This window comes from Thermobia domestica, chromosome 2 (assembly GCF_964235325.1).
Source record: "Thermobia domestica chromosome 2, izTheDome1.hap1.1, whole genome shotgun sequence".
NCBI classification, from domain to species: domain Eukaryota; kingdom Metazoa; phylum Arthropoda; class Insecta; order Zygentoma; family Lepismatidae; genus Thermobia; species Thermobia domestica.
The window spans coordinates 293,558,874-293,584,526 of NC_137455.1; the positions used below are offsets into that span (position 1 = coordinate 293,558,874).

At 35.4% G+C, this 25,653-nt stretch overlaps 1 protein-coding gene across 3 annotated transcripts in view; it reads right to left on the reverse strand.

Annotated features, from left to right (window-relative positions):
* LOC145678584 (acetylcholine receptor subunit alpha-like) overlaps window positions 1-25,653 on the reverse strand; it is a 730,942-nt gene that overhangs the window by 73,620 nt on the left and 631,669 nt on the right. For all 3 annotated transcript variants that reach the window (XM_081748902.1, XM_081748901.1, XM_081748903.1), the window contains exon 10: window positions 19,721-19,885. In XM_081748902.1, coding sequence (XP_081605028.1) covers window positions 19,721-19,885 — 165 coding nt within the window. The remainder of the gene's footprint in view (window positions 1-19,720; window positions 19,886-25,653) is intronic.

The window sequence follows — 25,653 nt, forward strand, 5'->3', positions numbered from 1 at the left end:
GTACTCAAAAATTAGTATAAATAGAAAAACATATTTTATCTGGATATTAAAAGCTGACCTTTTGCAGTAATTTTGTCCGATGTATTGCAAAATTTTAACACTTTCCTGAGTTAGAAAATAAACTACGTTTTAGATTGCGTATAGGGAATTAGATAGAAGTCTATGTAAATAAGATATGATGAATGAGAATAAAATTTTGCTTACCTCAATTCCAAATTTTATGGCCCTAGTTTATATGAAATTAGACCATCTTAGGCACTTATGAATTGAAAAAAGTCATGTTATAATTAAGTTGACGATAAAACTGAATTAAACGGAAATTTAGTAACTAAGTAACTATGGAAATTTCATTTTCGAAATTTGCATAATACAGTATATATATAACAATTTATTGTTGTAACATAACACAATAATTTCACATAGAACTAGTATAATATTATTATCCTAAAATAATTAATTCTGGGTTCTGTAGTCTAAAATGACATTAATTAAGTGTGGAAATTTATATGACAAAAGCATAAAAATTGCAAATGTTAAACTCCAATTTGCATTAGTTGTATCTGATATAATTCACTATGAAATATTCCAGTCTAATATTCATGTTATCCGTCGTGATCAAGTGGCAAGCACACTTGCTTTCTGTGTGTATGGTGTAAGGTTCGAACCTGTGTGAAGGTACTTCGGATATACAGCCGAATGTTGATTTGAATCTCACATTAAGCAGTGATTCTTGCCACGTATAGTACGGGACTGGAAAGAGAAGTTAAACTTCAATCCCTCAAAACTTTTAGGGTAATTTCGAACAAATTAATATGGTACATTTTATACCTACTTCGTATCAACACTTGAGACTTGAATATGCTGAAGTTAAGTCTATTATACTATACTGTAGACTTGTAGAAAAATGTAGAAATAACTCATTTATCATCACTGAGGCAATACTACGAAAGGCAGAAACGTGAAATTTGTCTTTGTCTCAAAAACAAGAAGATTTGTCACGAATGGATTTATTGAAATATGTACCCTAACGGGATTTTTCCCTTTGCCAAGAATGGCGTATCATATGAATTCGTAAAGAAGAAAGTGGGTGTATTAACTTTCCTTTAAAATATAATTGAACACTTACTTCTGTGTTTTTGTTTCACACTAAAAGATATGAGTTCCAGGAAAATCGGTTAAAATTAGAAATTAGAAGTAAATATATAATTAGTATAAAGAACAATAAATATTTTAGTAATTTCAAATCAAAACTATTTAAACCAGACTTAGATAAATGTAGACTGAAAATAAAATCCGTGCTAAGTGTCAAACATGGAAAAGTTAGGTTTCATGTCAAGATATGGCCTATGTGCCTAACACTGCTCAGTGAATAATGGACTATCTAGTATTCACTGTGGAAATAGTTCAAATAATCGCCAGAAGAGTGCGTGTGGGTATATGTCCCACCAGTTCTGAAGTAAAATCTGAGCTTTTCGCTCAACATTTTTAATTTGGCACTTCGCACGGATTTTATAATCAGTCTACAAATAAAAGCAAAGCAAGGATACAAAAATATCGTCTTAAGATTCTTTAAGCTAGTTCTTCATCTAGACGTAAATGTAAATTGAACAAAGTAAATGCTGAGAAGACAAGCAGAGTGGAAATAAACAAAATATTGTAATAAATAATACAGGGTATCCAATATACAATGCAACCCGGAGTTTGGGATAGTAGAACTTTTGAACCTGAAGCGGTACACAAATAATGGTTATACAAAAATGAAGCCTTGTTCATGCATATATTTTTAAACTAGGAAGGAACGATTGGAGTACATTAGGAACCACACAGTGTTGCCAGATGTAGCCAAAGATGTATATATATATATATATTGCAAAACATGTAAATGACTCATAACTCATACGTATGGATGTTTTGTTATTAATTTTCAGTTTGTTCAGTTGGAGAAGCTTGGAAACTATGGAGCAGAAAAAAATAATTTTTCATTTCCACTGTTAACCAATCGAATGATTCCTCTGTAAGGGGGAACTAGGGAAATGGTAGTTTTCATGAATTAACACTCTGAATTGGCAACACTGCTGATGTTTTTTCAGTACATCAAAAGATGTGTTAAGGATCTGTCTACATTATGCAAATCTTGAAAAGAACGAAAAAGAAACTATTAAATTATCATGATAAAACTTTTACTTACATGCACCCGGCAACACTGTTATTCATTTCTATACAGGCAGCTACTTAAAGCAAAAGGTATGCAAGAACAATCCTCGAACTATACAAGACCTGAAAACGAGCATTCGAACATTGAGAACAATAACACTTCTCTCTTCGTAAAGTTGCTGCCAATATGGTGAAACGTGTGAACCTGTGTTTGAATCAAAACAGAGAGTAGTTCCAGCATCTATTGTAGAGCTGATAACTCATTGCGTGGTAGTAGCAGTGTTGCCGGGTGCATGCAAATAAAAGTTTTATCATGATAATTTAAAAGTTTCTTTTTCGTTCTTTTCAGGAATTGCATAATCTAGACAGATCCTTAATACATCTTTTGATGCACTGAAACATCAGCAGAGTTGCCAATTCAGAGTGTTAATTCATGAAAACTACGATTTCCCTAGTTCCCCCTTACAGAGGAACCATCCGACTGGCTAACAGTGGAAATGAAAAATTCTTTTTTTTTCTGCCCCATAGTTTCCAAGCTACTCCAACTAAACAAACTGAAAAATTACGACAGAACATCCATACGTATCAGTTATGAGTCAATTTACATGTTTTTCAATATATATATATATATCTGGCAACACTGTGTGGTTTCTAGTGTACTTCAATCGTTGCTTCCTAGTTTAAAAATATATGCATGAACAAGGCTTCATTTTTGTATAACATTTTTGTGTATCGCTTCAGATTGAAAAGTTCTACTACCTCAAACTCCGGGTTGCATTGTATATTGGAAACCCTGTATTATTGATAAGTGAATATATTTAAATATAGTATCTAAGTGTAATAACGAAACATAAGAAGTTGAGGAAAATTGTGTGTTACTTGTCGTATTACTCTATTCAAAATCGTTTACCAACAGAACTAGCATCAAAGAAATAAATAAGCATTATAAAATCTAATATTCTCTTTATTATTGTCTATATACTGTTAGAATCCATTTTTTTTTTAATATTCTCGTTTCTGACGTTTATTCTTAACTTCATCCTCTGTTTCAAAAGTAACGATTTTTTTTAGTAAAGTAAAACACTCAGGAGATAAAAAGATTTTCAAGAAAATGAGAGGGTTTTTACTTCCATGCCGAAGGAACTTAAAGTGCAATAAATTAAAATATTGTGATAGTAGGTATACATGTGATTATTAAAATAGAGGAAACACCTGAAGAAAATGGAAGATATACGTGACATCAGTATAAGTGTTCAAAACAGCTCCGATCTGTCGTGGAAAGGAGGCGTATAAGTCATGAGAATAGTTTCTAGAGGAATATAACAATTTCTCATGGAATGCAGCACTTAGTTTCATGGAGGAGGATGTGTGCTCCGAAATCTGAACTCTACAAATGATCACAAGTATTTAATAACGGTAAGGTCCCGAGAATTGGATGGACCAGTGAAAATGTTGTAATTCGTCCTGTTCTTTATACAACCACGTCTCAACAATTACAGCAGTGTGAATTGACACATTGCTATCTTGATAAATTACATCATTGGCTAGAAACAGCATCTGAACCGTGGGCTATACCTGATCACCTAAAATGTCAATATAATCACTTCCAGTAATGCATCCTGTGAGTGTAGTGTCAGGACCTACCAAATACCAGAAAATTTATTCCACAGCATCACAGGATCGCCAGCATGTTTCACGCCTTTGATACACGCATTTCCGGTATAAAAGCATTGACATTTGAACGGATTACGGTTGTTTGGATTCCATCTTAAATTGTAGATCCGAATATCAGATAACCTCGATGGCAAAAAGAAACGCTAAACTTCAATGCACAGAACAAAAAGAACGAAAGATTTTTTTTTTTTTTTTGGATATGGTTAACAGTAATTTTTATTAAATACAGAATAAGAGCTTCGTGCTAACTTGTTTCTTTGCCATGGAATCTGATTCTTATACGTAGCATAGTCGCTAACGCTCTCGGCTTTGGTATGAGCCATCCCGGTGGGGACAACTTTCAGACAAAATGTAACAGCTTTTTCAGGCAGCCATTCTGAGTGGGATTTTCTTGAGGTTTCCTCATTCACACCAGGTAAGTGCCGGGATGATACCTCACAATCGTTCCAGGACGCTATCTTCCTTCACCATTCATTACTTCCTTCTCAATTTCCCGGTCAGTGTGAACACCAAGGGCCGTCATCCCTCATACATGACGCGGTAACATAGCTTTAGCTGCCGATAGTCCAGAAATTTAATTCCTAATCCGATTCTTATATCTTAAATTTTGAGATATTGTGTTTTACGTTCTTCTACAACACCGAGGTTATGAAGTGCAGTTGGCAGGTGCAAGGCCCATTATGCAAGATCGACTTTTACAGTATATGGAATTAGACATCACGCAACCTCACCTGCAAGAGAATCGCAATACAAGACTCTCATTGGTCCCTGCCTTATACTTTGGTGTTTATCCATAAGCAAAACAAGGAATTACACTATTTTCCTTATACGGTGTATTTCCTAATTTTGCGTTACCTTTCCACGTAAAGTCTAGTGATATATGTGTGTGTCTTTGATACTCGTGGTTCCGAGTTCGTTTCCCGGTGAGAAAGCATTGAACTGACTATATTGGTTTGGATTCCACCTTAAGCTGTACATTCACGTCTGATAAATTATCTGCTGAAATGGGACATTAAAGTTCGATAAACAAAGAAAAAAGCAACGTGATATTTGTACTACGTATGTATAACCATGTTCCATTTTTAAATCTGCACTAAATTAATTATTGTATAATTTATACACTTTTGTTGCCCATTTTCTCTCCGCTCAAATAATAATAATAATAAAAAAGCGTGGAAGAGTAGATGTATTAGTAAAGGGGTATTAACCACCACTGCTCACCCTCAAAATGTGGATTGCGCTGCCCCCGATCAATATCTTCTCAGAGGACAACAAGAACTCAGCTTCATCTTAAACTTCCGACAACTATCTCTTCCCTCTTAGCTACAGCATAACAAGGATACTTTTGAAAAAAGAAATTGAGAAGGAAAAGTAGTAGAAAATCTCTTGAATTAGGGAAACGAGGTGGAAAGAATGGGAAAAGAAGAGCAGAAAAGTATATGATGTGTATAATTACTACGTAGATCATTTCTTGATTGCATTATAAAGTTATATACTATTTCAAATCTTTCCTCATTCTGTGGGAACTTATATCATTATCTATTGTTCCTTTATTACGAATTATTTTGAAGTACTACAGAAAAAGCCACGTCTTCTCTGTTACAAAGTCTCTTTATCAGTGTTAGCTAGTTTCTGACGAATTTCATTTCGTCTAATTCATTTTAGAATTTCAAGCTATTTATGTGAAAATAAGAAGTTATCAAGAAGGACTATGTTCATTCATTCATCCCTCTATCTGATTGTCAAAAGGTATTAGGCCTGAAACGGTAAGCGATAGTCAGATTTCTTTTTTTTTTTTTAAATATTCCTTTAGCATTCCAAACATAGGTTTAATCTGCGCTCTTTATCTATCGTTTGAATAATTTTTAATGTTACACCCAAATCAGTTCTGAATGTTAATCTTTTAAAATTTTATTGTATATTTTTTATACAATAGTGTAGTATCTTCATTATTTGATTAAAGAGTACTAATAAAGCCTGTTTTTTACTTCATTTTTCTTTTTTCAAGCCTGGAGGCATTGCAGAACACGTTACGTATGGTTTCACGTCTTTCTGCGTCGAGACATAGGGGTGATGACGTCATAACTTATAATAAAACTAAGCCCAACAAAAATGATTTTTTGGTAGGCTTACTTTTGCACCTAGAAGATTGAAATTGTACACACACATTCAGTGCACCCCTTGGTATTTTTCAGATTTGTTTCAGATCTCTGCGTTGACAGGGGTGTCTTGAGGGGCAAAAAAGTAAAAAAAAAAAAAGTACATTGTAACAAAATATCCCTTTTTTCGCGATTTTTCCTCCTCAGATACACAATGGAGACATCTGAATAGTACCGTTTGAAAGGTTGTTCTATTCTAAAGAAGCATGATCTTAGGATAGGATGTCTCACAAGATTTTTACCTGAGATCCTGTTTTATGCGGAAATCTAGGAAATTTTGGTTATATTCTTTGCACATTGGAAAATATTTTTTCGCGCCCTTACTTTTCAAGATAGAAGTCTGAAATTTGGTACATAGATTCAGCATACCTCTTAGTATTTTTCAGTTGATTTTTAGATCTGCGTTAGCACAGGGAGATCAAGTAGGGCCTGATCTGATCCTGCCTACCTGATTTTAAAATATGTTCCACTAGAATTTCTTTTTAGAAAATCTTCGATTTTTATGAGGAATAATATGCTTTATGTAGAGATAGTGTTTGGGTTGAAATCATTGAAACGAAAGAGGTCGAATTCACTCCTTCTTGTATAACCAAGTTTACGGATATTTGATGAAATATTATTCGATTTTCTGAGATATAACGTATGCTCTCTTTCAGCCTCTTGAATGAGGCTTTTGGTTTTCGTTGCCATTGCTAGAAGGTAAAGAGTATAATTTACAGAAATGAAGTTTAAGATCATTGGGAAGGGAAGGAGAACTTTAGAATTATGTTCCAGTTAACTTTAATTTTAAAAAAATATATAAATAAACTTTATGAAACAGGACCTTTTTTTTTTTTTTTTTTTTTTACGATTAACTCCTCTTGGTTTGGGGTCAAGTTGTTGAAAGGTAAAGTGATGGAATGGAATGGAATTTCGTAGTAGAAATGAGGTTCGGAACAGGTTCAAACTGATGAAAGTCCATTAATTTCCTAGACGTTTGTTAAAAGCTGGTGGATAAATATATGCCGACAGGTGGCCATGAAAATGTGTCGTCCTGTTGCAAATTTTGTTTTGTCCAGTTGGTTTTTTGAAAATTGAGTTATGAGTTGTAGGACACTCTACATACCGAGATATACAATCTGGCAGGTATCACGCACTACATTCTTTGCCATTAAAAATAAACCTCAAAATTTGTAAGCTGTTGCAAAAAGCGTTTTGTTAATTGTTTATACTGTTTCAATATTCGTTTAATCTAAACTCAGAAACCGAAACATAGATCGTTTTGTACAGTAAACAATTATCGTTAAAAGCAATGTACTGATACATAGTTCGTCTAGTCCATTGTCAAACATTGTATGTATTGTCGAATTATTTCATAGAAACATTAGTCAATTTTTTATGTTGACAAGAGGGTGGTACTGCTTGAGGGAGGAAAAGTGTTGGTAGAATGTTATTATTGATATTTTCCTTCGTTTTTCTTTCTTCGGTAAACCTCATTCAGTTTCGTGAGTAACGTTTGCTTTAGACATATATATATGTGGATCCTCTACATGTAAAAGCGCCAAATTTTGGCAAAGGAACAAAAAAAATGGACCTGATGGAAAACTGGAAGATCAATGTGGCAACTGGAATTTTGGTAAGTGTAGTTTATTTAACATAGCAAACAGCTTTATTAAATTTGTAACTAGGAATGATATAAATTAAGGCCGACTGTATATCAACCAGGGGACCGGACAGTCGATCGGAGGTTCAGTACTATAACCAATGTAATAACAGCCTCGTACTGCTTATTCACTCGAGAACGCGCTAGACAAAGACTTCTCCAACATTGTTATTGAAACAAAGAATCAATGTACTTAGGCCTTTTCAACGTTGTGACTGAGACGCTCAATCAATGCACTTAGACCTCTCCAACGTTGTGACTGAGACACACAATCAATGTACGTAGGCCTCTCCAACGTGGTGACTGAAACGCACAGTTAATGCACTTAGGGCTTTTCAACGTTGTAACTGAGACGCACAATTAATGCACTCAGGCATCTCTCTTCTCATTCTCTCTTGCTTCCTTCTGACCACTGCCTTCTGCATCCGTCCGCTCCCTGGAGGCGGTGCTTCTGACACATCTTGGATGGCCTTCCTCTGCTCAGTATGGGCCGGCTTAATATTTGAAGGATCAGTTGCAAAACACGGTACTTGGTGATTAATAATATGTGTTGTTTTAGGGTAAGCTGTGGGACATATAGCCTAGATGCTGACGTTCCCATTAATTACCCCCCCCCCCCATTCATTCATTCAGGGTAAGCTGAAACTGAAGTAAAGAAAGATTTTGATCATGGAATTTTAACCCTATGTCCTTAAAAAGCAAGGTCTTACTTGATTTTTCTTCTTTTTACATGTGATTATAAAATAGGAAAGAACTGCACATGTCATTGAACCAATTGTAATTGAAAGAGGAGTCCCTTCAAGAAATGCAAAGGTTGTAAATATTAACGAACTCTTGTCAAAGCACCATCGGAAAAGCTGGAAATAAGAAAATTTGTTATTTTTCAAAGACCTATTTCAGAGCAGCGTGAGGTACAGGATTATGAATATGACACGGGAGATATTCTTGAAGAAACTGAAGAGTTGATTCTGTAATTTTCAACTATATAGAATCAAGGTGAATCCTTGTATTGCAAACTTTAACGAACCATGTTTCAAGTATTTTATAATGTAATTTATGTTATGTTTTCATGTAAATTGTACTTCACTCTGTAATCGTAAATGTCACATATGATTTTAATAAAATAAGTTTCTTCAGTGTTTGTAAAAAAATAACTGTCAAGTTTTTGGGTTAAAATTTGCATGTGACAAACTTTTGAAATCAAAATTCGTAATGTTTGTACATATTGCAAGATTTTTTTTTTAAAATCTAGAATACTGTTACAAACAACATTTTGTCCAAATTCACTTTTTATGTAGCACGCAACATATCAATCGTATTTTACTGTGATCTTGCAAACTGATTACTAATCATCCAGTTTTACTGTTGCTAAAAGAATACAAGGCCTGTCGGAAAAAGTACCCGACCATGGTACCGGAAAACCGATACACTTATCTGACGTTTTCTTTGTCCTAATCCCCTTCAAAACTAGTTCCTTCATGTTTCCACACACCGAGTTTGGTGGCATTTCTACTGCTGGAAAAAGCCTGGAACCCCTTATCGGAAAGTACTATGAAAGCAGCCATCGCGTTGCATCGTTCTCCTCTTAGGTGTGAAAGCGAGTTCCTGGCTGGTATCTTCTGATTTTTGGTAAGAGGCAAAAGTCTCATCAGGAGAGTAGGAAGCTTAATGAAACATCGAAATTTTGTACTGTGGTGAAAAGGACAACCACATGAGCTTAATGAATAGAATCCTTATCCTGGTGCAGCTTTCAGTGCTTTGAGGTCCACAGATCTGGCCATTTCGGACAAATAGCGTCACGCAGACGACGGGAAATGTCTGAAGAGAAATCCTTTGTATCTGTACGGTATTCGCGAGCTTTGCCAGCCCTTGGCAAGGTCAGATTATCCATGAAGTCGTTGTGACTTCGTTCTTGCGTTCTATCCGTACACCCATGTCCTTACCATTTAATCCACGGCGAGGCCACAGAAGACTACCCAACATAACCACTCCTCTATTTTTTTAATTCCTGAAAAATTAGTTTTCCACAACAGAAAGAGTTTTGAATTTGTACAACAGAAATACGACAATTGAAATAATCGACATGATTAGGTCTAAATGTTAGTAATGTGATGGAAAGAGATGTAGGAGTGGTGTGTAATATGCAGTGTACTGGAGGCTGTCATGAAGTGCATAAAGATACGTAAACATTGTACACAACTATATGGGAAATGACTAGAAAAGAATCACTTAACTACGGAAAAAAATCGTCCTTCATACATTTTAAACAAACGTTTTTAGAAGTAGGCACTGCTTATTCTTCATATTTTACAGGTAAAGTTTTAACCTCAAACTAACTTTTAACACTTTTTTTTTACAGGTATTCGCCTTTTAATTCTGGTTTTAAATAGCAATTAATACATTTTTTTTTTCAAAAATTGGACAGTCCAAACCCCAACTTCCACGGCCAATAATAATTCGAGAATCAAAACTCTACATGAGAAAATACTTCGCGTGCATAGTAGAGTGTGAAGATATAGCTCAATGTCAATTTTGGGCAAAATTAAGTTAATTTTGTAGACTGCTTACGATATATATTCCTGCTGTGATTTGATTGTTGAAGTAAAATGAAATGAAGAACTATTTTTTTTAAATAAAATATGTGAGTTTTAAGTTTTTTCACTTTTATGCTATCAGTAACTTTGATTTATTTACATATCGAGTTTAAGACTATAAAAAGTTCTATCTAATACCTAAATCCTTTTTAGTAATTAAACTTTAATGATTATGCTTCGAGGCTAAAGGAGACAATCACGATGATAACGAAAGAAGGAATGAAGAAAATGGGAGGTAACGAGAAAACTCGAGAAAGCCCACGCATATTGTGTTTGCCTTTCAAAAATCACAAGTATTTTGACGAGAGACGCTTACTGCACCAAAGAGATCAAGTCAAGAATTGTCATATCAAAGAAATATTCAACATTAAAAAAAAAAAAAAAAAACACTCTTAACTACAGGATGAATATTGAACTAAGGAAGAAACTGGTCAAGTGCTATATATGGTGTATTGGACTGTATGGTTCAGAGACTTGGAAACTACGAACGTTAGAGAAGAAATATTTAAAGAGTTTCGAAATGTGGTGATCGAGGAAGACGGAAAAGATAAAATGAACTGAGAGAGTAACAAACGAAGATGTTTTAGAAGGATGGGAGAGAAGAGAACGCTTCTAGCCACCACCCTTCGTAGTAAGTACAATTGTATTGGACACACCTTGCGAAGAAATTGTCTTCCTCATACCGCCATAGAAGGAAAGATGGAAGCAAAGCGAGGAATAGGAGTATGAAGAACACAATGATTTGAAAAATAGAAGAAAATATTGGGAGTTAAAAGAGAAAGCTGAAGATCGGAAACGTGGAAGAAACATTTTCAGGCCCAAACCTAAAATTAAGAAAAAAAAAAGAATAAAAACAAAAACAAAATCCCTCATTAGTCCTAGGACCTGCAAACAGGAATAATAATAATAATAATAATAATAATAATAATAATAATAATAATAATAATAATAATAATAATAATAATAATAATAATAATAATAATAATAATAAATGCTACTTAGCGCGAGCTGAGATCGAGCAAAGTACTTAAAGCTCTACTACTGAGTCGTCGCGGCGGCTACGCCACGAAAACATAACTTAAAAAAAAGTTTTAAAATAAGAACAAAATATTATATACGTTGTAAATAACAGACGCTGGTGCAGGAGAGCCGGGTATTAACTGCCGGCAGAAGCTCATATGGTTTGAAATCCACGTTAAGCTGTAGGCCCACGTTTAGCAGCTGAAATGGACGCTAAAATTCAATTTAACTAACCAACCAGGTAAGAGACGCTCACTGTAACACATACACACACACAAACACGTGTAGATTTTTAGTTAGTATTTATTATACTAGTTTTCTAGTAGTGTTCTTTTATTTATAGCATGTTTTTGAACGAAGCTTATATATTGTTTATACGGTCTTTCAGGATACATAACATAACCGTTTATGTTTTTGAGAAATAGAAATTCTTTTTTCTCTAACATTTTAATTAACAACAAAGCGTTATTCCCATTCTACATAAATTGAAGTTTAACAATTTGGGGGAAAAAATAACACTTTTAAATTACAACAATATAGTTGATTCACTTGGACATGCTCTCTTAAATCCATAGACACTAAGCAATTAGCAAGTTGATAAACAGAGTTATATTTCTGATTTAGACTAATCGCTGGTAGTAATAGAACATTAACTACTTAAGGTAAGTCGTTAATAACAGAATTTTTTGTCAACCTTGAAGGCGAATTTCATACTTAGGGTGTAAGAAAGATTCTAATTTACGAGACAGCTTCCAAGAGACAATAAAAGTCTTGTAAAATTGTGCGCTGATTTCATACTTCATAAAGTGGAGTGTAATTCTTACGTAGCGTTTTCTTTGCACAACGACAATTTGTCACATTTTATATTTTCATTTATCATATATTTTAGAACAAAGTAACGTAAATGTCCTTGCAGAAGAGTACTAAACAAATCCTTAATACCTAGTTGGCAACTCTTGTTTTAAGATGTACACTTTCTGAGAAAAATGAGCGAAAAGAAAAGAGAGTAAAAAAGATCTAATCGCTGACGGAGTGAAATCTGATTAGGAAAAGTTCTCCTTCCTCAGGCAAATTAAGCTTGGCTGCTTTCCAGTTTCCCAATAGATTTTCCGTACCCCTCTCTCGTCACCTCTTTCAATCTTTCATGCGACTTTTTTTTTCTTTCGAAATTCGCCTACTCGTTTCTTTCTTTTGAAGCATTAGCTCTGAAAAAGCTTTCTAGAAACTAACTACTTGTACCATTTTCTCCAAGAAAACAGAATCACATTCATATATATACTGTATACACTCACAAAGGCATTTTGTTTCTAACTCAAAATTAAGTACACGATACCACGGTCTACTTAGTAACCTTCAGAAAGCTCCACTTTTAATTTCCTCTGAATTTTTTATGAATGCTTTTAATGTAAACTAACGTAACATAATAAGTAACACTGTCTCATGTCCAGCTGGTTGTATCTGTGGCTTTCAATTTTAACACTCGTATTCTTTTTAACGTTTCCTGGGAAAACTAGTTGAGAATTCTCCAAGAGCATTGCCAGAACGAACTTTAAAAAAATTAATTTTTCTTATTAAATTATATAGGCTTTATACCAATTGGTCTATGTACTTTATTATTATACTCATTGAACAATTCTTGCCATATATCTATCCATTTATTATTTCCTTGAGTACTAAATTTTTTTACATATGTTTTGTTTAAGAGTTCTGTTAAAACATTCAACGGTATGTTGTTTTACGAAGACACATGCTCAAAATGGAGGGCTCAAAATTGAAAAATTCGCAAAGTACAATCTCTCTATGACTCACAGTTCTCGAGATATGGCTCCTTATATCTCCCGAAATCGCAACTCTTTTGGCCAATATCTCGGGAACGGTACGAGTGACGCGAAAAATCCCATCACTTCTTCTAGATAGTTTTTAATGTTCTATCGAATGTTGGCTCAAAATTGAAAAATTTGCAAATAATAGACAGACAGACAGACAAACAGACACACACACACACACACAGATATATATATATATATATATATATATATATATATATATATATATATATATATATATATATATATATATATATATATATATATACACACAGGGTTTTCATAAAGTCTGGACAGATTTAATTTGCTTATAATTTTTATAAAAATGCTCATAATGAAATCAACTAAGTGCAAACGGTAGCGGAAGGATTAAATTTTTAGTTGGCAACACTGTTACCGTATCAAAGATGGCGTCGGTGATAGAGAAAGCGCAATGTGTTCTGTGGTACGCAGAGCTAAAATCACCAATTCTGGTGTGTCGAAAGTTCACCAAAGAGTTCAAAAAGCCGGCACCGACTGAGAGTGCAATCCGAAAGTGGCATGCTAAGTTCTTGGAGACAGGAAGCGTCCTGGACCGTCCTCGAAGTGGGAGGCCGCCAACATCGCCTGCAACAGTGAGCAGGGTAAGGGAAAGTATCATCAACAGCCCACAGAAGTCAATTCCTAGACGGTCCTACGCGAATGTGTGGACGTAAATGGCGCCCAGTTGGAGGTGCGGCGGTGAATGAACTGCGCTGGTGCAGATTACAGGTAAAAATTTAATCCTTCCGCTACCGTTTGCACTTTATTTGATTTCAATATGAGCATTTTTATGTAAATTATAAGCGAATCCTGAGAAAATGATAGACACAATGTTGTTCACAATAAACTCATAAAGTATATATATAACTTGCGTAAGTTTTTGTATTTCCACTCATTTCCTCGTTCCCCTAACTCTTTTAACATTGTTGATTAAATAAAAAGTTAAATTTTTGCTTTAACCTATCATATGTATAGAACATATCAAAGATACTACAGTTATTTTCTCAAGAGTGTATAACTCCAATTTCCATATTCGGATGAGAGTAATCAATTTATTTCTTCTATCAATTTACCACCGAAAGACCCATCGAAAAGAGTGTCTTTTTTTCATGATACCCATCCGTTTGCAAGTTGAAGAAAGACTACATATTTGGGACACGTTGTATGGAATGCAGCTCTGCGACAGGTGACCATGGGCATCCATGTCGAAGAACTGCATTTGCTCCACTATGAAGCCGCCACTGAGGTGTGTCCTCAGATCAAAACGTGTATATCGGTTTGTGTTTTATCATCATTATTCCCTTGGAAGTCTGTCAAAATTACAATGCATGAATTTTTACCTTCCCAGCTGTGTGATATAGTACTGCTCTATTAATCTATCCTATCATATCCGAAAGATGAATAATAGAATTCCATAATATATAACAACTTGTTTACAATTACTGAATAAACATAGAATTTCAGAGATATTACATTCTATTGAGCGATTAAAAATCTTGCTTTCAGACACACAAAATTCATGATACATTATATGCAACAAAACAATATAGGTTATTATAAAAGTTTTAACGTATTAAATAATATCAGAATTATATGAACAAGGTATTTTATGATTTTAGGTTAATTTCATATTCTAGCCATACAAGTATGTAATTTGTAGTAGTTAGTAGTAGTTAGTTCAATAGTTAACACTTATAGTAGTTAGTATATAGTACTTTATATAGCTAGTAATGTGCAATTAGTAATAATAATAGTTACTATTTTGCAGTTTACATACTTGGTATCCTATTAGTAGTAGTAGGTAGTTAGCTTGTGGTAGTGGATGTTACGAATATATTCATGCAGGAGTCATATTACAGTTTATGATTTTAAGATTGATTTATTAAACACTAGATACATATATTTGCATAATTTAATTCCATACTTATACATGTTTAGATAGCGAACAACGTATCAAGATAAAGTTATATTAGTTGACGAAAGTATCAACATCAATTACATTATCACATATAATTAACAATTATATGTACTTTTTAAAAAAAACACCAACATTGCATGTAGCTTATGTTTCATGCCATTAGTGAATTCTATATATAGGGTGGCGCAGAAGTTGATCCTACTTCCGAAATTATAATTTTTCTTAAAAATGAAAAATTGGCTCGATTGATTGATTACAATCAATAAGACGTTTACATTTTGTATCATTAAATCAAAAAACTAATATTGGTCAAGTGGCCACCGTCAGAGTTGAAGAATCGGCCTCATTTGAAAACATTTTCCTATTACTTTCCCTAAAACATCAATTCTCCACCTCTTGTTCGATGTTCTCTTTTGGAGCCGCCAAGATCTGAGACTCGTTGCTGTAGGCCCTTGACTTCAACCTACCTCCCTCAAAAAGAAGTCTGGAGCTTCAAGTCGGGCAATCTGGCAGGCCAACTCAAATCGCCAAAACGAAAAATTAAGCGACCGGGAAACGCTTACTTCAGAACATCCAGTGTTGCTCGTGCTGTGTGCACGGTCGCATTGTTCTACTGGAATCACATTTACTCAAACCCAAGTGTTAATTAGTGGCAACAAGAACTCATTAATCATGGTTCTGTAACGCGCACTAGTGACACCAGAAGAAATTGTACTATTGTATATATGTAGCAAAATACGCTGTTAACAAACAAGCTGTTATTTGCCTTTTCCTAAGAATGACACGCACACACACTCTTTATGCACATATCCTTGTAATAATTACTATCATTGCTGAAACAGACAATGTCTGCACCATAGCACAAATTCATGAAATGAGGTTTCGAACTTGAACTCTAGGTTTAATGGTAAATTGGACACAAAAAACATAGTACTTTTAACTTCTTACAGTCAAAATAATGGAAATAAATAAAGAAGTGACAATCGCATAGCATTAGTAACTGCCTGGTGTATATGTTCGATGCTCTTATCTGCACATTAAAGTTGCATTTAAAGTTATGACTTATTTCCCCTACGACGCTAAGTTTCTCTACCCTTTATCTCTATACCTCTGGGATTATTTGTTATAAATAATACGAGGGAAAATTACTGCAATGCTTATTTCTTCACATAGCATAATTATAAATGAAGAATGTGTATATAAACAGTGAGGGGGTTGCTTACAAGCACGAATGTAACGGGCGGATACGGGAGTATAACGTTTTTATACTCCACCGTATATTCACCTTCAATTTACAAAAATACGACCGCATATGGGGATGGTAAACGCTATATTTTTGAAAACGGTTTAGCGTATATCCACCGAAAAATTCTAGCATTACTTCACTGCGTATAATCTAAACAAGCTATACGTATAGCTTAGGTTCCACTCTCTTGGTTCGTACAGTTTGTTATATAAAGTGCCTACATTCTGCATGGACTGTTTGCGTAACAACATGTCATGTGCTTATGGCTGTAGTTTTTTTTAAGCCCATAAATTACCATACAGCATATAATCAACATAAAAGAACGATAACGCAGTGCAACAGTAAAAAAACTATTTTTGCAAAAATAAGTGCTCTTTATGTATTTCCACCTCCTGAATTCGAAAATGATACTCAAAACACCTATCACCCACTGTTTTGGCACAAATCGTATACTTTGCTAATATTGATAACACATATTGAAGTATTATATATATATATATATATATATATATATATATATATATATATATATATATATATATATATATATATATATATATATATATGGAAAATGAATCATGCTGAAGTAGATTATAAATTTAAAACAACAAAATATTGAAATATGCACACAGTGAACAGATGCATACAGAGAATTGGGTACAAAACATGCATTAAGCTCATTCATTCCGTGCTATCTTAGTGGTTATGGCGTGGCTCCTGCTTTTCCTTTTATGCGGCATTTCCGGGTGCTCACGGTGAAGCATCCAGACGTAGTCGCCTATCATCCGAATATCCCAAGTGCCCTGGTATCGTCGTTCCATGCCTTTGATATCCTGATGGAATCTTTCACTCTATTCCTCACTTACAGCACCCAGACTTGGAGGGGAAAAGTCAAGATGCAAATGTAAAATATGTAATTTCAAATTCATTGAGCATCCCAGTATTTTGAATTTCGTCACCATGTTCTCAACTATGTCGATATAATCTGGTTTACGATTGTTTCCAGGAAGTTTTGAACCACACACTTGAAGGCAGTCCAGATATCTCGTTCCACGTCATTCATTGAATAAAGGAAACCTTCATCCAGCATTAGTTTGCGAATATTGGGACCAGCAAACACACCTTCTTTCTACTTAGTATCTGACAGATTGGGGAACTTGTTATATGGATATTTGAAACAGTTGCCACACTTAGGCAATGCCTTGACAAACTGCTTCATTACGCCTAATTTAATATGCAGAGGTGGAAAGAGTATTCTGTTTCTTTCCACTAGAGGGTCACACTTGATATGTTTGTCCCCTGGAACCAATTCCAACCTTCGGGGCCACTGTTTTTGCACCCAATGCTTGTCACGAGCCCGACTGTCGCATTCAGAGATGAAACAAAGGAACTTGGTATATCCTGATTGTCGTCCTAGAAGCATACGCAACTTTCAAATCACCACACACCATCCAATTGTGATCTTCATAATATATGGTAGTAAGAAGCACCTTCATGTTGTCATGTTTTTCCTTCAGGTGCATAGAATGACCGACAGGTATTGAGGCATCCATATTACCATTGTGCAGCAGAACTGCCTTCAAGCTTCTTTTAGATGAGTCAATAAACAGTCTCCAGTCACCTGGCGCGTACGGAATGTTCAACTGACCTATCACATCATTGCAGTACACTAACAAGTCCTTTTGAGCAAAATATTGGGTGAATATTAAGTTCCTTTATCTGTAAAAAGTAACGGACGTACTGCGTTCTAACAAATGTCTTTCGCGCAGTCTTGACCCTAGGACTTCTGCTTTGTCAGTCGCAGATCACGGGCTAAATCATTTAGATCAGACTGATTGAACAGAATAGGGCCCTCATCAATGCCTACTTCAAACTCAGTATCATCCATTTCCTGCACTGTATCTATGTCATCACTGTCGTCCATATCTAATGTTTGCGGAGGCTGTGGTATAGGTATATCCAGGCCATGTGGAACAGGACGAATCGCTGAGCGAATGTTGTTCGGATACTCAATAGTCTTTCTGTTTTTCTTGTTGAAACCAGTAACGCTAAAACAACAGAAGTAGCAGTCGTCGGTATGATTATGTTGCTCCCGCCAGACCACAGGGATGACAAATCGTAATGACTTCTTCTTTCCTGACGTCCACCGTCGTAAATCTTCTATACACACAACACACACACCTGTGGAGCCCATGGTTTGTTGATGTCGCTTAGTTCCACTCCAAAATAGGCATTGTAGACCTTTTTGACGAAATCAGTAATGTTTCTTCGGTATTTTTCACCACAAGTTCACCACAAATATAACAAAAACTGTTAGGAGAGTTTACACAGCCTTGGGTACACATTGTACACTAACACTTACATGTACTTCATTCCTCAAACAACACAGTGACGAACAGGAAGTGCTGTTTTCAATGTGATAGTTCGCTGTGTGCCTCTAGGAGTGCAACTGTTGAACAGTTGAAAGCGATGCGCCGCTTCTGAGCTTCAAATGGTGTTTTTGTATATATTGCATTGTCATCAATTGCAAATGTAAGCGATTTGTGTCAAAATTGTGGGTAATGCGATATTTTGAGTATCATTTTCGACTGCAGGAGGTCGAAATACATAAAGAACGCCCACATTTTCGAAAAAAAAGGATTTTGTGACCTTGCAATTTCTTGCATTTTGCAATTTGTCATTGACAAAGGAAACCTGGACGTACATCTCATTACCTGGACGTAATAGCTTAGGGCCTCATCAAACCTAAATTCGCCTCTGTTTGTAAACAACAACGTGAAAAAAATAAAAGAAAATAAGCGATATAATCTTCAATAGTGGTAGCGCAAAACTGAAGACCTAACGATGGAAAATAAATAGTACCTTCTTTAAGAATTAACACGAAAAACTTTTTTTTAAGGGAGGAAGCTATTTATGATTATAACTGAGAGCAGAGAGAGAGAGAGAGAGAGAGAGAGAGAGAGAGACGGAGGATTGTAAACAACAAGCGAGCTGGCACTTGAACTACACTCCTGTACACAACATTTATATGATATAGTTTTTCTCAAAATGTAAGTTACTTACCCATAAGGTTATTTTTCGAAACGAAAAATTTCCTGCAAAGAAGTGTAAAGCAACAAACATTTGTCAGCTGATAATGTGATTTTAACGTCATTGTTTCAATTAGGGAAAACAGTTGAATGATGCACTATAGTTCTAAACATACATTTCTGATAACATCAACAGTTATAAATTGTTGAATTTCCCATGTTGTGAACAATTTCCCATCCTACCAAATAAACTCCTGACATTTTGAGGATTAGGGCATAACGATACGATATAAATACTGAAGTGTAAAATTTATCTTGTACCGTCGTTCAATATATAGTATCAAATGTAAACTGTAGAGGCGGAGGACAATTTTATTTACAATGAATATTTTGGAGTTTTGTCTAGTAAAAGGTAAGATATTTAAAAATAGACTTACCGTGGCGGAGGGAAATCGTCCCTGGGTTCCAATCCCGGAAATCGATCCGTATTTCTCGGGGGTTCGACTACCTCTGCTGGTGAGCGTTCAGCATAATACGTTGGGTCCCTTAGTTCGAGTCCGTTACACGTCCTCACCATTACCCGCTGCGATGAACCGACAAGGCTATAAGAATGAAAGTATATATGAAATACGATCATTAGACTACAATTAAAATTATTTTCTGCATTTTTAAAATTTAATAATATTGAATAGTTGCATGAAAACAGTATTTAAATATTTACTTGAAACTATGTAGATTGTTTATTTCTTTAAACGATTTTCCATATAAGCCCAGCAATAAGATTGCTTTACATTCAAGTAATGAAAAACAAGATATGGACTTAATTCAGATATTACATTTGAAAGTACAATGCTAGAAACCACCTGTAGAAACTAAGAAATAACTATGGAAACCCCTTCAGAATTCAGCTTTAATAAAATGTTTTGAGAATAACGCTTTCAAAAAAATATGATTTTAAGTAGGATTGATAGTAGGATTAATATGATTTTGAAGGAAGTTGAGTGACTTACAGTAATAGATCTGTCTAATAAAATTCTTCCCTATTAAGTATGCGTATTATAATTTTGTTACAATCTTTCGGAGCATATAATAGAGCTAGAACATACCAAATGCTCGTAAGAATGGCATAGACTTCATAATATACGTTCTTCAAACATTCCTTAGCAATAAATGTGGAGTGTGGAAATAGTGCGTGTATATTTCGGAAGTTTCCAGCTAAGAGGTCTATTTCAGAGCTCTTCCGCTTTAATACATGAAATAGCCGTCTTGTAATCCTTTCCATAGAAATACAAGGAACATCACGAGGACCCTCCATGTTAGAGGTATAGCGATACCTTTCAAAACACCTTTCCACACGAATTAAACCATTCTAAACACATTCCTTTACCTCCACGAATCTTGAATAAGTTCTCATTGAAGATTCCACAGAGTGTACTATGTTAAGCATCTAGTATCTGTTGCTCAAACACATGCGGGGTTCATCTGATCAAAACACATTTTCAATCGTCAAGTATTCATTCTTTGTGTTACTGTACCTACATGTATGCTTACTGTAATCATATGCTTTATAAGGGTAGCTGTAGGTCCCCGTAAAGGGACTCTTCCATTTTGTTGACATTTCTCATGATACGCACTTTCCTTTGCTGTAGTGTTTTCCTTCAAGAAACAGTTACGAGAGGTCTTCATTGAATCTTTATGAAATTTTTGTTTAGTTGAGAAGTGTTGAAGTTGCAGTCTGCTTATTTGTGCGCTTTCTTTAGCACAGACGTCATATGGCATACAGACCCCTATGGATTTCGAGCTGATGGATATTCATCTGAAATCAAACAAGTGCGACGGAAAGCGCACTAAGCACTTTGCTTTAGGAAAATCCATTAATCTGACAGAATACAGTAGTTCAAATTTGAAAGTATCTTCTTCCAACTCAGTACTCACTAAATTATTCAGGTTGATTGCAATGTCCATCACTGCTAGTAGATTTGCATGACAGTCCTTCTAAATTTAGTTGAAAATTGGACGTTTCTTGATACTACATTCCTTGATGCAGCTAAGCACCCATTTTTGCATAGAATAGATATCTATCATTATATAACTTGCGTCAAAAAGTGAATATTCAAATTTATTTACTAAATTTATAGACTCTACTTACGAAACATGTATACACATTGTTTTTCAATATATCGATGGCTAAGAATAAAAAATGTGTATCTCATTTTTGTCGTAGGAAATTAGTTTACATTTTAAACAAAAGACAGCATTTACTCAAATCAGGCAAAATTTTAAGACACAGTTATGACATGTAAAAGTGAAATCTATAAGCAGTTTCTCATCCTGTAAAGTCTAGTTTCACTGAGATACCAGCTTTTCATTCCTAGATGCCGATATACATTCTTGAAATGCAACACACTTTTCTTTGAAAGGTCCTGCATCCTTTAATATAGATGGAATTAATTAAAACAAATGTGATTGTTTTTTTTTTTTTTGGCCAACTGTGATAGTATTTATTTCAAGTCAAGGTATTAATATTTCCTACTCAGTTTTTAAGGTATGGCTTTCTGAGCAAAAGTGGATAGTCAGGCTTCTAAAACAAACAAAACGTGTACCGTCCTAATGCAAAACGTGTACCATCTAACAAATATACAATAGAAAATATTTTACTATTTATTCTGTAGACACGAAAATTTCTATTGAACCTATGTATAAGATTAAATCTCTTAAACGTACACGTATATTTATTTGAGTTTTAAGTTCCATGTCCCGGCTCTTTTTCCTAAAGAAGACGGTGGGTTAGAGCAAGAGAATTATATTAGATTGGGTGCGTTATACTGCAAAGGTTTCTTTGCACTTATCGGTATTTAAAAATTGAGGAGCAAGTCTGCTAGGCAAGTCAATATTACATGCAAAATATGCAGGTACGGTGACAAAAGCACGAGAGTAAAACTAGTGGAATTTTAATTTTCTTTTGCCGGGGCTACGCGGCCAGGGTACAAAAACTTCCTTGTTAATTTGAAAGATAAAACAAAAGTCAAATACGTTTTTGGAGGTTGTCATTGGAACTTGAAGAAAAGAACGCATTAAGTGACAATAGAAAGGGGACAAACACGTAGAAGTAAGTAAGAAATAAGTTAAATGGAAACACCTAAAGAGCTTTGGAGATCATTCGATAGTCATCTTCGAGGATTCTTGATAAATCTACTGGTAAGACAAAGTTTCTTCGGAGCTGAACATTATGAGAACAATCTACAATTAGATGGTAAATACATTGTATGGCTCAATAGGACGCACACAATGGTAGTTCTCCTACATGAAGTAGAAATCCAAGAGTTAAGTGTGAATGTCTGATGTGAAAGTGAGTTAGAATTCGTTCCTCCTGTCGAGATCTGGAAGTGGTGATTCAGACACCAATTTCAGACTTAAATACATGTAATTTGTTGTTGACAAGCCTGATCCCATTCAAGTTGAGCAGTGAACACAGAACACAAGTCCATTCTGGGTTTAGGGAGACAGAGCTCTTTTCCCTCATTGCCAGTAGCTTTCGCTGCACGGTCTGCCTCTTCATTACCAGATATGCTAACACGGCTTGAAATCCAGCAGGGTTGTACCTCAAGTCCATGTACTAAAAATGTGATATGAGATGAAAATTTGCTGGGAAAAGGAATGCTTATTTTACAGATCAGGAGGACTACTCAAAGCACTTACTCGGCTACTTAGAGCAGAGAATTAAAGAACACGATGATATATTAAGAATGGTAAACAAATAAATGGTAAAGTAACAACACTAAACAGCTACTCCCTGAATGGAATTCACACTAGTGACCGACATATTGCAATCGCCAGTTTAAGGTGTTAATTCTCTCGACCATGCTAGATCCTTTCTATTTGAAGTATGCCCTCGGAAAATAGATTAAAATATTTAGGCCCCACCCCTGCCTTCCTCTCATGCAGGCCATGCCTTCCCTTTACTTTGGAGAAAGAACCTTGTCCGCATCCAACTAGTAAAGGATCTCAGCCAAGGCAACTTGTCCCTTCTCTTTCGGGAAAACACACATCGATAGCAGAACCAGCAGGGACATGCTTAAAATAGAAAGGCTCTATTCAGCATTTGAAGATATGTTCTCTATTTCCCTATATAATGGCGCTTTGGATCCTACATGCTATAATCATTTCCTATAGTTTGTACTTATAGTGGACAGGCTGTCAATAAACTGTAAGTGGTTACAATCTAGAAGTAACTTTGGTAAATCTTGAAATTCATTCATCTCACGAGGGAACCTATCCAAGTGTAATTCTGACTTCGAGTCGAGACTATGGCCGTTGGATACCTTGTCCCAAAAGAACATAACACGAAAAGGGATACATCCTCGATCGCAACCGTTGCGGAGATATAAGCGTGAAAAGTTAGAAATTGAGCTCCATACTATACATTACAAAGTCAGATTTCGGTCAGATTTTTCGGAAACGGTCGAGCAAGGGAACTCAGCGAATACATATCAAATTAGTGTGGGGAGCACACCACCTTTTGAATGACAACTTTGTGATCTTTGGGCACTCGCAGGGTCCCAGGCGGGGTCTAACTCAAAAGTTGCAAATGGAACCGGGGGTCAAGTAGCATATTGTATGAAAGCTATTGTTAAATAAAAGAAGATAGAACAAATCTCAACTCTCTACGATAACCCTGTGCAACCGGGCAACTGGTCAAAATGTCAATACAACCTACATCAGAAAATCTATGGCCACGCTTCTAAATCCGTTAAGTTGCGACAATAACAAAACAGAAAAACACGTTTGAAAGTGCAAGGTATTGAAGTAAAGCAAATTGCTGCAGAGTCTCTGACAGAGTCGCACAACGGACCTTATCCAAGTATAAGTGTGACTTCGAATGACCAATGGACCATAGAATAACCATGACCATTGGATTTCGTGTCCTAGAAGAGAAAGAATACATTGTCAACCGCAATCGTCGTGGGGAGTGAGAAGGTCAAAAGGCAACGGTATATGCTTTGCGCATCAGGACCCCAAATTTACAGATTACACTCTGAAACTTTTATCGCGGAATTTGCTTAAGGAGAAATATGATGGTAAAGGAGTAACCTTGAAACTGTGAGGCAACTTGGAGAGGAGTGGAGTTGGAGAAAACTGGAATAATGGTGCAGATATAAAATATATCGGAGGGTGCTTTTGAGAGAGAGACTCTGCAGCAATTTGCTTTACTTCAATACCTTGCACTTTCAAACGTGTTTTCCTGTTTTGTTATTGTCGCAACTTAACGGATTTAGAAGCGTGGCCATAGATTTTCTGATGTAGGTTGTATTGACATTTTGACCAGTTGCCCGGTTGCACAGGGTTATCGTAGAGAGTTGAGATTTGTTCTATCTTCTTTTATTTAACATAGCTTTCATACAATATGCTACTTGACCCCCGGTTCCATTTGCAACTTTTGAGCTAGACCCCGCCTGGGACCCTGCGAGTGCCCCGAGGACACAAAGTTTTCATTCAAAAGGTGCTATGCTCCCCACACTAATTTGATATGTATTCGCTGAGTTTCCTTACTCGACCGTTTCCGAAAAATCTGACCCGAAATCCGACTTTGTAATGTATAGTATGGAGCTCAATTTCTAACTTTTCACGCTTATATCTCCGAAACGGTTGCGATCGAGGATGTATCCCTTTTCGTGTTATGTTCTTTTGGGACAAGGTATCCAACGGCCATAGTCTTGACTCGAAGTCAGAGTTACACTTGGATAGGTCCCCTCGTCAGAGTTATTTGGCTCTCTTATAAGCATAGTGAATTTCATTAAGGTAATACACATTTGTATGTGGGCTATTACTCTATGATGATTGTTGTACATCTATATTATCCAAGTATATAGAGACAGATACACAAGCAGTAACTTGACTAAACTATATCATTGATACAAGAATTCAAAGGAACAGTGGTTTGACAAATTTAAGATCAACCTTAATTCCCTTCATGATGCTCTATTCAATAACAGTAGATATGGAAATAAAACCATAATTTTTACCCATAAAGGCATTCATAAAATTATTAATGTTTTTAAACCAATGGTATATGCAGAACAAATTTTTGACGAATAATTTGAGTTATTATTTCAATCTTTTTTCGATACCCAGCATTAATTATACTGTCGAACATAATCAAAAATTACAGTAATTGCATTTGTATCTGTTTGCCATCTGAAACAAAGTCACGTTTCAGGAAACAGAACTTCTAAGTCAACTTGTTACTCACAGGGTGCAATCAGGGGCGTCATTTAGGGGGGGCAGGAGGGGGCAATTGCCCCCCCAAGAGTTTGAGGAATACATATACTTTAATAGATTGCCTACTAATATACTAGTACAAAACGTGAAA